General features: G+C 52.8%; 5 protein-coding genes across 5 annotated transcripts; 3 read left to right on the forward strand and 2 right to left on the reverse strand.

The window, feature by feature from the left end:
• Positions 1 to 89: 89 nt before the first annotated feature.
• P152DRAFT_426140 (uncharacterized protein) lies at positions 90 to 1,154 on the forward strand (the record flags this gene model as incomplete). The annotated part of the gene is made up of 2 exons (XM_033677256.1): positions 90 to 851; positions 999 to 1,154. Exons 1-2 carry the CDS (start codon positions 378 to 380, stop codon positions 1,152 to 1,154), a joined length of 630 nt encoding a protein of 209 aa, XP_033538453.1. The 5' UTR covers positions 90 to 377.
• On the reverse strand, positions 1,061 to 2,120 carry P152DRAFT_504318 (NADH-ubiquinone oxidoreductase 21 kDa subunit mitochondrial precursor). The gene is made up of 3 exons (XM_033682361.1): positions 1,824 to 2,120; positions 1,664 to 1,771; positions 1,061 to 1,605 (listed from the first exon to the last, which is right to left on the reverse strand). The coding sequence occupies exons 1-3, from the start codon at positions 2,096 to 2,098 to the stop codon at positions 1,296 to 1,298; spliced, it is 693 nt and encodes a 230-aa protein (XP_033538454.1). The 5' UTR covers positions 2,099 to 2,120; the 3' UTR covers positions 1,061 to 1,295.
• Positions 2,121 to 2,435: 315 nt separating this feature from the next.
• Positions 2,436 to 3,383, forward strand: P152DRAFT_453446 (uncharacterized protein). The gene is made up of 5 exons (XM_033678371.1): positions 2,436 to 2,494; positions 2,548 to 2,562; positions 2,697 to 2,859; positions 2,910 to 2,975; positions 3,026 to 3,383. The coding sequence occupies exons 1-5, from the start codon at positions 2,447 to 2,449 to the stop codon at positions 3,049 to 3,051; spliced, it is 318 nt and encodes a 105-aa protein (XP_033538455.1). The 5' UTR covers positions 2,436 to 2,446; the 3' UTR covers positions 3,052 to 3,383.
• Positions 3,384 to 4,262: 879 nt separating this feature from the next.
• P152DRAFT_445007 (uncharacterized protein) lies at positions 4,263 to 9,094 on the forward strand (the record flags this gene model as incomplete). The annotated part of the gene is made up of 3 exons (XM_033677826.1): positions 4,263 to 4,728; positions 4,777 to 4,929; positions 4,986 to 9,094. The coding sequence occupies 3 exons, from the start codon at positions 4,263 to 4,265 to the stop codon at positions 9,092 to 9,094; spliced, it is 4,728 nt and encodes a 1,575-aa protein (XP_033538456.1).
• A 3,193-nt stretch (positions 9,095 to 12,287) lies between these two features.
• Positions 12,288 to 13,016, reverse strand: P152DRAFT_1770 (uncharacterized protein). The gene has a single exon (XM_033674151.1). It carries the CDS (start codon positions 12,741 to 12,743, stop codon positions 12,378 to 12,380), a length of 366 nt encoding a protein of 121 aa, XP_033538457.1. The 5' UTR covers positions 12,744 to 13,016; the 3' UTR covers positions 12,288 to 12,377.
• Between the last annotated feature and the right edge of the window lie 969 nt (positions 13,017 to 13,985).

A 13,985-nucleotide genomic window follows, 5' to 3' on the forward strand; every position in this document is an offset into this window, starting at 1 on the left:
AGGTTGAAGTCGAGCTGCCCCACATGGAGATGGTGCGGTTCCCACTCAGACGTCGATGTCGACATTAAGTCATTCTCCAGTTCGGATATCAGCAGAACACCGCTAATATTATATTGATGAAAAGCCATAATCCTCATAGGAGTTGTATATTGAAGGATCTCGTTTGAAAATCGTGACAAAGTTCTTCCTAGAGATAGCCCTTCAGCCTCCTTCCTAAACAAATATGCAGCGCAAGAAGATAAATGCAATGTCCATATGGAATTGTTAGATGCCTTTGATTTGGACTCTTCCTCCACCTTTCCCATTTTTTTCATAATCAAAGTTCTTCAAATTACTTCAAATGGCTTCATTTCCCCTTCTCACGTCCATCACCAGCCATGGAGTCCAATAAACGTCCCCTCGCCGTCCGTGGCAGCCTCCTGGCATTCCTGACACATTTCCTGTCAGTCCAAAGGCCCCCATCGAGCCTGATCATCTGCAGCACCGAAGAAGGCTTCCTCGAAGGACTCACCGGGCCATCCGCGTCAGCAAGTCTGGGCGTCTTACAGGCGCTCCTCTGCCCTACACTCGAACACATCCACACCCACGAACAAGTCCATGTGGCCTTCTGTCCGTCCGTCCAATCGCTCAAAGCCTATCTCAGCGTCTTCGAAGCATGCAGCAAGCCAAACCCAGAGCACGAGAGTGGCCAGCGGCGGCCGATCCTCGCAGTCATCAATCTGATCTCGGTACACGAAGGCACTTCCTCAGACTCGGCGCAGGGACTGAGCCGGGCGTGTGCGATGGCGGTCGAGGCGGCGATTCGGACGGGGCTGGAGTTGATGTTTTTCGAAACGGCGGAGATTCCGAGGGTGGTTGTGGCGGGGGATGAAGGTGGGGATTGGGAGGGTGAGGGGATGGACTGGATGGAGGAGGGAGGAGAGGAGGAGGAGGAGGAGGAGGAGGAGGAGGAGGAGGAGGAGGAGGAGGGAGAGGAGGGGGCTGGGGCAGGTGGGCAGCGGTATGATGGGTGGGAACGACAGGTAGGGATTCTTAGTTCGACAACAAGGAGTTTTAGATCGGGAGAGAGGGCGTGGGTTGGGAGGACGGTGCCGGTGAAGGCGATGCTGGGGAGATGGTGTCGCTTCGTGGAACTTGAGGAAAGCCTGTTCTAATCGTATCCACGAGTTCACGATGACGACTAGCGGTTACATTGGGATGACGATTGTCTACGGATACCCAGATATCGTATCATGCCGTGGCAGATATGCCCGATCCATGACGCCTATTTACAACCATCGATGCCCTTGTCCCCCTCACTTCGTCCGAATCTGCTTCAGCTTCTTCGCACTGTACAAAAAGTTGTTCGCGTACACCTTTGGCACGAACTTCCGCTCGTTCGGCTCCTGCACGAAGTACTCGTACCCGTTCTTGTTCGCGAACCGGATCGCATCGTCCTTCGAGTGGAAATGCAATCGCTCGCTCTGCATGAAGTCGGCGGACGACTGCCATCCTATCAGCGGGTTCTCCCATCGGTGGCCTTTGGGGAGCGGGTCCCAGTCCATGCGCCAGCTGTTGCCGTTCCAGTCGCCGGATTGCGTGGCGGGTTTGACGGGTTTGTAGATGCTATGCAGCGGTTAGAGTTGTCCTGACGTGTGCACCATGGGTGTCTTGGGATCGTTACCGGACGGTGCGGGCTTGTAGGTCAACGGGAGCACCGGATATGACCGCCGCGGCAGTATCGCCCTCCTCACCCCCATCCATCACCTTCTTCGGAATCGGCGACCATCGTCTGTCCGCATTAGCACATCTATCCCACCCATCCACCCAACTGGAGTTCTCACGATGTCCGATACTCCACCGCCACATCGTAGTCCGGCTGATGCCTCGGCAATCCTTCTGCCGCTCCTTTCGGGGAGATGACGGGCGCTGGATTGACGAAATGGGATTTATCAGCGTCCTTTCTCGGAGGCCCGGTGGAGAGGGGGTCGGTGGTCTCACGTTGACTCGGCTCGCCGGCCGAGAAAGTTCGCACGGAGCCGGACCATGGTTGGGTAAGGGAGAGCGGGCGGGTTGGGGTCGAGAGGGCGGGGATACGGGCGCGTCGGAGGAGAGACATGGTGGCCTTGCTACGCTCAGAGGGGGTGGTTGGAAGCAATTGGAAGTGGAGGATCGATGGCGTCTGGCGATATGTTGAAGTGGTCGACATTGATGCAAGAGCTGGCTGGATTGGGATTAGCGTGGATGACATAAGCGGATTCCTCAACTTTCGACTTCGGAAGGAACGACCATCTGCGTGAAGTAGCTTCCGGTTGTTCATCGACTCGATCTTGACAACATTTCCCGAATTTTGCAGCGCAATTGCATTGAATACGTACGTTGATTCTCTCTGATCCTCCCTTGGCCGCATTGAGATGCGTGTAGATGGGCACCGTAGCTAATCTCGCTCCAGAAAGTTCAATTCAAGATGAGCTTCATCGTCAGGCGCAGTTTGTCAACCCTCATCCCACCGAAGGTATGGATCTCGAATGCGTCGAATGGGAGACATATGGCTAATTGACTCTTTAGATTGCATCTCCCAATGTACGTTATAGCCTTTCTCCATCCGTTCCCGATCACCCGATGGCCTCGAACCTTCTCCCATCTCCTTCCGACGAAAATCCTCTCCTCGAAGCCGTGAATCCCCATCGCTCCGACCCCCATCTAACATCTCCTAGGCAATCGGTGCGGCTCAAGATGCGGCCCGCATGACGCGCGTGGTCAGCTTCTACGAAAAGCTCCCCCGCGGCCCGGCTCCGGAGCTCGCGAAGAAGAACCCGTTCACATCGCCCATGCAGTGGTATTCGCAGAAGCACTTCGGGAAGAACTCATCGGGGTGGCGTAAGTGGGATGGACGACAGTATAGAGGGGTCATAGACTGACGGAAGCAGCACTCATCCACGCCATTGCGGCGCTCTCGCTTCTCGGTTATGCGCAGAACTACTACTTCCATCTCCGTGAGTGATTGAGGGAAGACTTGAATGGGACTAATGGCTAACGATTGCAGGACACCACAAGAACAACGCGCACTAAAGCAGGAGTCACTAGATATCCGATTCTGAGCCGATTAGCATAAAGTGTTGTGTGTATATAGGACTCATGTCTGACTAGAATTCAGCCGTTCAAGAAGAGTACGAGGTTGATGTATGAGGTTGATGCGTGATTCATCGGTGTCTATAGATTTCGCTGAAGGGTTCTCTGTTGTTAGCAGTTGCCTCAGCATGGCATGAAGGAGGTCCTGTCCACTGATGCCTAATCCTGTCTACTTTCATACTGTGGTCTCTGTGACAGTTCCATAGCATGTTCGTCATTGAGGGAGAAACTTCCATCTATCAGGTCATACTGCAAACTCATATTTCGTGATTCCCCGTCCTTTACCCTATTGCCTCGACAATCATCCCACATGAACGTGAAATCTCTCAACCACCAACACATAAAATGCTGCGGTGAGTGGTGCTTGTGGTGTATCGTGACATTTCTCTTTGTGTAACACTTCCTTCCCCATACAGTACATGTATACCAAAACACTTCGAACGTTCAATGCAATCAACGGTAAATCGTCGAGCTTTGAGAATTCAAAACTCTTTTCCGCCCAAATATACATCCTGATCGCGTCTAAAACCTCATAAATTGCGATTCTCTCTCCTCCCCGTCACCGGATCTCCGCCCAACTCTGCCACGCTTGACGCTTGGCGTGCCAAGACCCGCAACGCGACGTCCTCCCATCGTCAGAGTGTCACAGTGTCTGAGTGTCACACCTGCTCCGTTGCATGAAGTCTTCTTCGACAACTTTAAACCCGGCTGTTTGAAAGCCTCTCATCCTTCCTTCGTAAATCCGACATCTACGTCGCCTTACCCATCTCCGAATTCGAGCTTGCCTTCTGCAGCTCCCTGGCCGAACGCCCAGCGAAGAATCCAAACCCTTGAGCGCGCGAACGCTTGCCTCCGTGTAGGGAGACATCTTCGGCTCCACGTCAGCTTCATAATCCGATCCCCCATCCTCTTGCAGCTCGAGACTCTGCTGCGCTTTCACGGAAGCGCCATCCTAGTCCTCGTGGCCCGACTCGCATCCTGACCAAGGTAGCCATCCCTTCTTATCTTTCCCCGTCTCGCCGCTCGGAGAATTCCATCAGCCCGCAAATCCTCCGGGCTTGCTTTCGACGCTTTCTGAACCGTTCTCTGGCTTTCGCAACCCGCCGAGATCAACCTGCTAATTCCGTATATGGACAGACCCGAGATTTGTTATGGCAGAGCAGACCACCCACGATGTGCTAAAGGAAGCCAAGTCGGTGGGTGAGGCTTTGCCCATCGACGAATCTGCGACACCTACCACCACCAGCGACGCCAGCAACGGCAAGGAAAACCTCAACCCATCGATTCACGGAGGAGATGACAATCCCAGCCTGGGGAGCGACGGCGCGCAAAACGCGAACTCGGCTGCGTCCGTCCCGGATTCGGGAATCGTCGTGGATGGCCCCCCAGGCTCTGAGGTGCAGACGCCCGACGGAACGGTCCGGCAGGTGGTGGTAGATGTCAGTGGAGGCTCCGATACCGACACGAGTAGAGGTGACCCGAGCAAATCTGGAGAACCGCACCATGTCCGGAGTGGATCGATGAAGAAGCCGGCCGCGTTCAAATCTGTGTCGGTGACGAAGAACTTCCTCGCCAAGACAGCTACGGCTACGGCTCCGGCTCGGATCGGGGAGAAAGGTACTGAAGTTGAAGGTATTCACTCGAGGACACTGCTGATTGCTCTAGGAACGTCTCCGGCGCCCAACTCGACACTACAGGCGGCAAAGCCTCGACTTGTTGCGAAGTCGGGAAGTGGACTCACAGGACTATCTCGAGTTGGGAAGTTGAACGGCGTCGCAGCTGGACCGGATGCGAGCAAAGTCTGGAACAAGAACCAACGTGAGATTTCCTTTGCTTCCACTGATTGTATATGAGTTTCTAATATGGCTTATTAGCCGTTCCGACACCGCCGCCAAAACAATTTACGGACGAAGAACTGAAACAGCAGTACGGAATTCACATGGCAACACGTCTGGGGGCGGATGAAGTGGGAAAGGAAGCCAAATGGGCCGATATCGACGATGACGAGGACGACTGGGCTCCGGAGACGGTGGAATGGATGGACGGCACGAAGACAAGCGGCGCAATGCCAGTATCGGAACCCCATCCGCCACCGCCGCCAGTAGTGGTTGAACAAAAAGCCATGCCACTGAAAGATCAGACGCCTCTGCCCGCTGCACAACCCGTTGCACAACCCGCTACACAACCCGCTCCACAATTCGCTGCTCCAGCAGAGAAACCTACGCTCTCCAGCACGACGAAGACCATTCTGAAGCCAGGGTCCCACTCTGGGAGTTCTGGCCAGAAATTGGCATTGGGCGGAGCCGGAAGATCAACGACTGACCAGAAGCCAACCTTGGTTGCCAAGCCGTCCGTTGCGACGGTGAAGTCGCCATGGGCAGCCTTGCCTCCTATCGAAAAGGCCTCCCCAGTTCTTGTCAAACCCCCCATGCAGCAGCCGCAGCCCAGATATCCCCAAGAACCCCAAGGGTATGGTGCCGCGCCATCTGCGGCCAAAGAGATCGCTGCCGATGACTTCAATCGCACCTGGAGAACAACCGATACCGGAACGAAGGAGTTGTATAACTCGCATTCTGGTCGTTACGAACCTGTGAATGATGCTCGGAGAGGGTCAAGACACGAACATGGTGGCTATCGCCAAACCTCCGTCCTGCAGAGATCTGGGGGACAAGGCGGCCCGGCAGAGCCCTCGGCTGCTTTCCAGACATCTCGCTCCAGTGGCTCCGAAGGGCAGCAATGGGCCCGGCACCGAACCGGTTCGAATGTCAGCGGTGGTAGCGGACCACAAGGTCGACGAGTGTCCTTCACACGACCAGACTTCTCACGGCCGGACATGTCCGTTGGTGAAATGCCCGGCCCGATGCGGCGTGGATCTCATGCTGGTTCTGAAGTGTTCATGCCTGGTGGCACGGTTCGTTCGCCCTTCATGCAACACCGAGTCCCTTATGACCGTGGTGTATCTCCTAATAATGCCGCGTCGTACGCAAGCTCCTCGCCCACGAACAGCCACGTTTTGCCCGTCGCTCCGGTTCCTGGTACAGAATCTGGCCAGCAATCGCCTTCCCTGAGTGCGGTGGAACAGCAGAAGGTGTTGATGCGTACGAAGCTGGAAGCTGCGCGTCTGGCCAAGCAGCGGGAGAGAGAGGCGGAAGAACGCGAGGAGGCGGCCCGAAAGGAACGTCTGCGATTGAAATTGGCGGCGTTGAGCCCTGCACACGAAGTCAGTGACAAGGATATCGTTGAAGCGGTCAAACAAGTGAAGGACGAACTGGTGATGGAGAAACAAAGCCAACAAGTGCTTCCGCAACCATCACCACCCAAACCTCCGATTCCGACGGCCGCAGATGGTGGAGTGGCTCAGTACGGGTTGATGAAGGTTCATCAACCTCATCCTGTCAAGAAGTACTCACCGTCTGGAAGTCATGTTCAGCCGGCAGCGGTGAATCACGCGGGCACAACCGGGGAGACAATTCCTTGGTCACCGAGGCGAGGGCAAATGGCAACATCACCAGCAAAAGCGTCAGCGCAGCCAACGCACGCTCCGAGACTGGATACCCAAGGCCCTCAACGAGCCGGTATGACTGATAGCGGTATTCGACACATGGGTCCGCCTGCGGGAGAGACAAACAGCACGAATGTTGGGCCCGCGCATGGTCACACGCAGGCGCAATCACATGCGTCGCCAGCAAAAGTCTCATCAGCACAGTGGACGGTGGGGACCAGTCAAAACCGTCCCGATCTGGCCGTCAGCTGGGGTGATAGAAGCATTTCTTCAACGCTCTCTTCCGCACACAACGTCTGGGGTCCTCCGAATCGCGACAATCGCAGTCTGGGGAACGGAACCTTCGGTGCCTCTTATTCACAGATCCCTTCGGCTCCTCAATCGATGCGAGCCTCCATAGGGAACCAATCACAGCGACCTCACGACAATAACGGTCCCTTCGGACAGAACCAGCAACCCATAGCCGCTTATTCACAGACTTCTGTCGACAATAGAGGTGAAAGCGGTTATCCTGACAATAGCGGAGGTGAAAGTGGAAGAAAGGAAGCCAGCGGTTTCACCTTTCCCGCCGAGTCCTCCTCGGGTATAAAAACCCCTCTCCCCCCCAACTTTCCTTCTTCCACTTCTCATTCACCCACACACACCCCCTCGGGTGAATTTCAATCCACTTCTGTTTTAGCCACTAACTTTTCTGATAATCTTGCGCCGAGCGCTTCTGTTTCTACTTCTACTTCAACTTCCACCAATCCCCACTTGGTTTCCAATACTTCAATTCTTCCGTCACAACCTTCATCCACTCATCCATCCACTTCTTTCAATGATTCCCAGCATCAGCTCACTGTTCCTGGAGAACACTCGTCTTCTTCTCAACAGACCTCATCCTTTGTCTCTCCGTACATCTCTGCAAAGATGCCTGCCGGTCATTCTTCCAGCACCAAGAACGCCATGGCCAGTTCTGGCATTCGTGGATGGGCTGCTTTCGCCCAGCACGGACATGACGCCGAGCTCGCCATCCTGCCTGATCAGATGAAAGTCCTGGATGCTGCCAACCTCAGACGAGGACAGTCTAACGAGGACGTCGATATTAGCTCGCAAGTGGTTTTCAAGCAGACCACAAGCAGCAAACCAAAGACCAAGTCTTCTCGCGACACCAAACCTAAGGAGACTATCATCCCTGCTCACCTGAAGCCCAAACCCGAGTCTCAACCTCGCAGCGGATACAAGCCTCCGCACCTCATGGAGAAGCCCGCAGCTCCTACCACTATCACTGCTCCCTCGCCGAAGCCGAAGGCGGAGTCCCGATTCTTCCCGGCGACTCTCACTCATGGTCATTCTATCAAGACCACGATCGAGCTCAATGGCAACGGCCCCGCTCCCGATGACCAGGAGCACAATCATCCAGTCTTCGATGGGGCGACGGGAGGTCCTCGTGTCAAGTTCCCGACCCCTACCCCCATTGTCAATCTCCCGGGCAGGAACGTCAAGGCCGCCAATAAGAACGAGGCGATCTTGAACAAAATAAACGAGCTCCTCAAGCATGCTGAGGTGAAGATTAACCCCCAGACTGCCGCAGTCGCGGCTGTGGAACCTGTGGCTCCATCCACCAAAGCTCAACTCGAGCAGGTTTCGGACAACGATGACACCACTGTCAACTTGCCTGTCCAGAAGATTGACAAGGGGAAAGAACCTGAGGGCCACATCACGCTTGACGACTTCCTGTTGTTCACAGAGATGGTAGAGAAGAGCCCCGGGCTCGAAGCTAGCCGCTGGGCAGTCAAACCTGGCAACAAGCCGGCAGCAGAAGAGGAGGTCGTCGAGGAACCTCAATTCGGATCGACCCCCCGCATTGCACCTCCGCGTCAGTCTCACAACAACGCGAGGAACCACCCCGGTGCGCCGGTCGTGTTCGCACCCCAAGGCCGCGCTCCTCGTCCAGTCGCCTCCACCACTCGTGCTCCTCGCGAACCCAGCCCGAATGAGGACGCCAATGGCCGATTTGTCCGTGTCAGCTTCAATGGCAATGCTGCTCGCCGCATCACTGTCAACCGCAGCGCTGCGCCGCTACGATCCAACGCCAACCCTACCCGTCCTACCAACCAGAACTTCCAAGCTGCACGTAATGGCACTGGAAACAGCTACCCGCAACCCGCGCGTGCCGGTCCAAGCAACTACACGCAGGCGCATGCTGGTCCCAACAATCACTTTCAAGGTGCACACAACGGGCCCAACCACTATCAAGCGCCTCACGCTAGTCCCAACAACCCCTATGTTGCCCACAACAACGCGAACTTCGCCGGACCATCTCACCCGGCCCATCAACAGATGAATGGAGCCACCGTCCCCGGCCAACCCGGCAACACCAATTCCACTGGCGGTCATCCCACTCGCAACTGGCACTACCGCGGCAAGCGAGCCGGCAAAGCTCACCAACGTGGCAAGCGCGCCAGGGAAGCTGCTCAAACCGCCGCGGACAACAACTGAGCGCATTTCGACGCGGATTTCGCACACGCATAAGCATTTCTCATGCCAACGAAACGGACTTCCTTCCACCACTCACATGGCGTTCACATGGATGCGATTTCACATTGCGCGAACCAGCGGCTCACATTCCGAGCTTCCGGCGTTTTCAACTATTTCCCTCCCCGCTTGTCACTTTGTTTCCGATTTCACCCCAGGCACCGCAATTTCACCGCCGACGCACACAGCGGCTGTCAACTTGACTTTGTGAGGCATCCACATCATGGACTGCTGCGCGCATTTTCGGGAGGGCATCAGACATGGCAAGCACCTTGACCATACCACTAATAATTGATGCGCGCATGTTGCTTTTGTCCCGTTTCATCCCTGCTCCGTTGTCTACACAGTCACACATTGAGCGCGATACGAAAATGGTGGAGCGAGAGAGCGAGACACAGACAGAGAGATGGATCCGATGGTGGATTTGTAGAGAGATATGGCTAGTCCTGCTGGATCTCGTAGCTAGCAATCATACAGATGCAAAACTTTCTACGCTTTGGTGCTTGTAGGTCGTGATGTGATGAGTGACTTGATTACGGATGCCTATCACCGTGCTTCATGTCATCGGTATGCTCCAAACTCAACTTCCTTCACACCCTCGCTGCTTTCCAAGCCGTTGCCATTCCTCAAATTACCTCTATTCTAAAGCCACCCCCTCCAGATCTCGGTATCTCTCCGAACGCTAGTTGTCCTCCCACCGTTTGAGCTGAATTATGCACTATAGCTACGTTGTACCAGCCTTGTGTTGCCCGTCCCGAAGCTTCCCGAAGCTTCCCCGATGGCTAGTTATCCTCCCACCGTTTAGACGAATGATGCATCATAGCCACGTTGGATGTGTCTTATGTAGTCTGTCCTTATGCTTGCTGATTCCACTTGCTCCTTGAACAAATCACCCACACGGTCCATTTCCAGCCCATCCGCAGCCCTTGTTGTCCCGTGTGCTATAGAAGAGTCATGTCCATGAACTGCTTCCAAGATGTCCTGTCCGGCCTGCCACAGTCCACCGCCGAGAAATTCCATGCATTTTCTAGATGCTGTTCAGTGTCATCGGCTATCGGGGTGCTGTCGATGTCTGATCCTCGTCGCCTACCCGAGTCGGCTTTATCCCCATGTTTTGGGCCGAACTTGGTGACGGTCCGTGGTATGTCAGCTCCACCGGTCATCACTTGGTGTATCTCAGTGCAATTCAGTTAGACGTTCCACAATCTCTGAGGTCGTAGGTTCTAGAATAGTCGTCATCGGGCCCGCCAAATGGGAGGTGACTCCGAAATCTGAAACGGCATGACTAATAATGGTCTCTGTGTCTAATGCAATACGTCATCGCATTGATTGATCGACCCCTAAGCGGCATCCATAGGAAGGCAAATATTTGTGACTGAGTTAACCCTCGCCGAAGCCGTTTGCTGCCTTTGCTTGCAATGTGGTGCCTAATCATGAAGATTCATTATCAGTAGTTGTCAAAGAAAGATACCCTAGCACCTCAGAAGAAACCATTTGTTTCCTGGCTGCCCTTCTGACTGGGTCCACTGGACCACTCCTATAAGTATTTGCGATCTCCTGCTTGCGTTTAGATCCTCAAGTCACGCATCCCTATCGGGTGATTGATGCATTTTGTACCAGTTAGTAGTATATAAAATCATTCAAGGTGTTGAGCACATCGTTCTTCATATAGTCTTCCATTCGTTCGCTAGCCACCTGCCGGCGATCCATTCCCTTGGCACTATATTTGCCCCCTCGACTTGAGATTCCAGCGACAAGTTCAGGAGGGCCTTCCTGAAGAGTTGGCGGAGGAACTCGAGGGTCTGGCAGTGAGCGATCTCAGCTTCGGGCAAAATATTTGGAGCCTCACGGTTGATGGCATTGGCTCCCCGATTCACTTGTCTGGCATTCTCCGGGGCGTTTGCCGGACCTTTGGACAACAGGAAGCTGTTACTGGTAGTGGACGACGTGAAGAGAGGATCCCATACCGCACGGGTTGAATCCAGGGAAGTTACAGCTCATGACAGTGACTCAACTAATCAACTCCTTTAGACCAGCGCTCGCACTCAGCGTTCAATCTCCAACTTTGAAGGCGTAGTGGAAGACCGCCACTGGTAAGACTGACGAATTAGTCCCAAGGATTGTACGAACCACCGAATGGGCAATTATAGACCCCCAACTGCTATAGTTCAAATATGGAAGAAGAGACCTGGCCAAGACCTGGAGGTGGATGTGATGTCGCCGAGTACCGCGCATGGGGCGATGTCAACACAGAGACTTAGTATTCTTATGGACAGACAGATGTCGAAAGCCCTAGTGGATAATGATGAGAGATGGTTCGTGCTCTTGATGCTCGGTGTTGTTCTTCTTCGTACGGCTTCTTGTCGCTTTGCACTATCCCCTCTCTACATTATGCAGTTAGTCAGTACGCACCTATATAAGTTACTCGCTTCCGAAGTGAGCAGCTTAAAGGGTTAAGCTAAAGTTTCCCTCACAACATGATTCCTCATATTGATCGTGATGGAACGAACATTGACGTACCTTGCTCAGCAAGCACCATCAACAACCAGTCTTGAGATTGGCTGAATAAATTAAAATTGTAACCTATCAAACATCGACTTGAGAGTCCATTCGAATTCTGATAAACATCGTTGACAAATTTATTTTATTAATTATTTACCATGTATAATGGTAGAGACTGCCTTTGTACGCATCTCGACCGAGTCTCTTTAAGTCTCGCATCTCGACCGAGTCTCTTTAAGTCTCAGGCATATGACGATCGCTGTGCCATAATTCAGTCTACCATCATTCCTACTGAGGCCGGCAAACGGTTGGCAACATCTGGAAAAAATGACCCTTTTTCCTTTGCTTCGCCTGTTGGCTGCCCACGATGGTTTATCTCCACTGATCAAGAAAGGAAAAGTCCTTTTCTGTGTAGATGCATCTTCTTTTTCTTCTTCTCTTCAGTGACGAGAATCAATACAAAGCTGTGTGTTGCGAGTCAAGACTATCCAGATATGTCAATATCCGTGCGTGATCACCTGATCTATCGAAAAGTCTTTCTTCCCACAGAATGCTATCAGGTGTGAGGTGATGGCCATGCTTCCCCCAAAAACACATTCTTAGGAGGACACAGGATAGTGAGAGGGACTCCTATACCATCTCGAGGCCCGGGACATTCAGGGGATACTAGGGACTAAATACTTTACCAAAATCAAAACACGCAGGTAGACTAGTTGTAAATTGGACCTCTCCTGTTTAGTTGGCTTTAACAATCTTGCACATTCCAAGATCCCATGGCTATCTGTGACACCGTGACACACTCTCTAGCGATAACAATCATTCGGAGTAGGAGTACGGTGCCGTAAGATGATTTAGAGACCGTGATTCGACTTATATTCCGAAGCTCTGGCCGGGGGTTAGGGGAAAGGAAGCGAGACTCCAGGAATATTGGAGATACTATATATGAATAGGGAGGCTTATCGCCACAGTCATATGGCGAGATATCGACATTGGGTCCTAAGATAGTTTCAAGAGACTTGGAGAAAACTAGACAGGCAATGAACCATACCCCTACTGTCATACAGACAAAAGCAGCAGAAGACTTCATGAGATGATGAGAACCATGAGGCATATGACCCAAAAAAAAGCCGACGCTAATAATTGCAAGTCACAGGGCGTTCATAATGACGAGATATAAATGTTAATGTTACCATGTATGTGAGTGATTCATAGATCTGATCCACTCGGCGGTCTCCAACAGGAGAAAGAAAAAAAGAATAGCTCAGGACGGCCTCGATCCGTCGACCTTCGGGTAAACTCATTCACAAGATGTGTATGAGCCCAACGCGCTAAACCCACTGCGCCACTGAGCTGTTAATAATCAACAAATTACTGGAACTTGGAGCGGCGTTCGTGGTTTTGCATCAGGCGAGGAACAGAAGTATGGCCTTGCGGTTGTCACGCCAAGACCACGTGGAGCGGAGTCACGTGGGCGGAACGCCGGAGCTTCGGAACCCCTGAACCACGCGTCTCCCCGATTCGGGGATATCAACCCAACAGCCACTGGAGATATGGGCGGACGTGAGGTTGCTGCACGTGTTTCAGACACATCTTAATGGGCAAAGATAGATAGGATGCAGTAGCATGGAGAGTGAAGTATGAGGATGTGTATTAATTCTGTTGAGATTGCAACTCATTTGATCGATCATGACGTGAGCAAGCTTGAGCTTTGAAAGCCAAAGATACGAGCTGCATAGCCGATAGCCGACACATTCGACCGTTCGCGAACTTTGTGAATCTGGAGATATTGAAGTTGTCAACCTCATATCAATACAATAGCATACGAACAGGAGTTGGATGAGAAACGGTTATCATCTGAATTTTATGGAAATGGAAATTGGTCAACAGGCAGATAAGGATTTCGTACTCTACGTAGTAATCCGTCGAAGCCGGAACCAGGTTGACGGATCCGGATCCTGTAAGCCACACTGATGCTGAGGTCATGCTCAAGGTGCAGAGAACGATTATGGGTTTGCCTTTAGTTCTCTCTATCCCTGGCGCTAGAACATCAGGTTGTTGTAGAGGACTCAGCCGAAAAGGACAGCGTACGTGCCAATGCTATACCACTGGTCCAGCTACGTTGAAGCAATTCGGCAGAAATATTTCGGTAATGTTTTCATATCGTACGTTATTGTTGCAGGGGTAGTGCTAAACTGGTTGGAAGTCAGGAGATTTGGTGACAGCAGCAAAGTTGTTATATTATTGTGAGTTGTGTGTTCTATCTGAATAGCCGGTTCCCTGGTCCTGCAGATATACGAGACTCATGGCAAGATACTTAATGCAGTTTGTAGCCTCAGAATCCTAGACCTAATCC

This window comes from Eremomyces bilateralis (genome assembly GCF_010015585.1).
Source record: "Eremomyces bilateralis CBS 781.70 unplaced genomic scaffold P152scaffold_1, whole genome shotgun sequence".
Lineage (NCBI taxonomy): Eukaryota > Fungi > Ascomycota > Dothideomycetes > Eremomycetales > Eremomycetaceae > Eremomyces > Eremomyces bilateralis.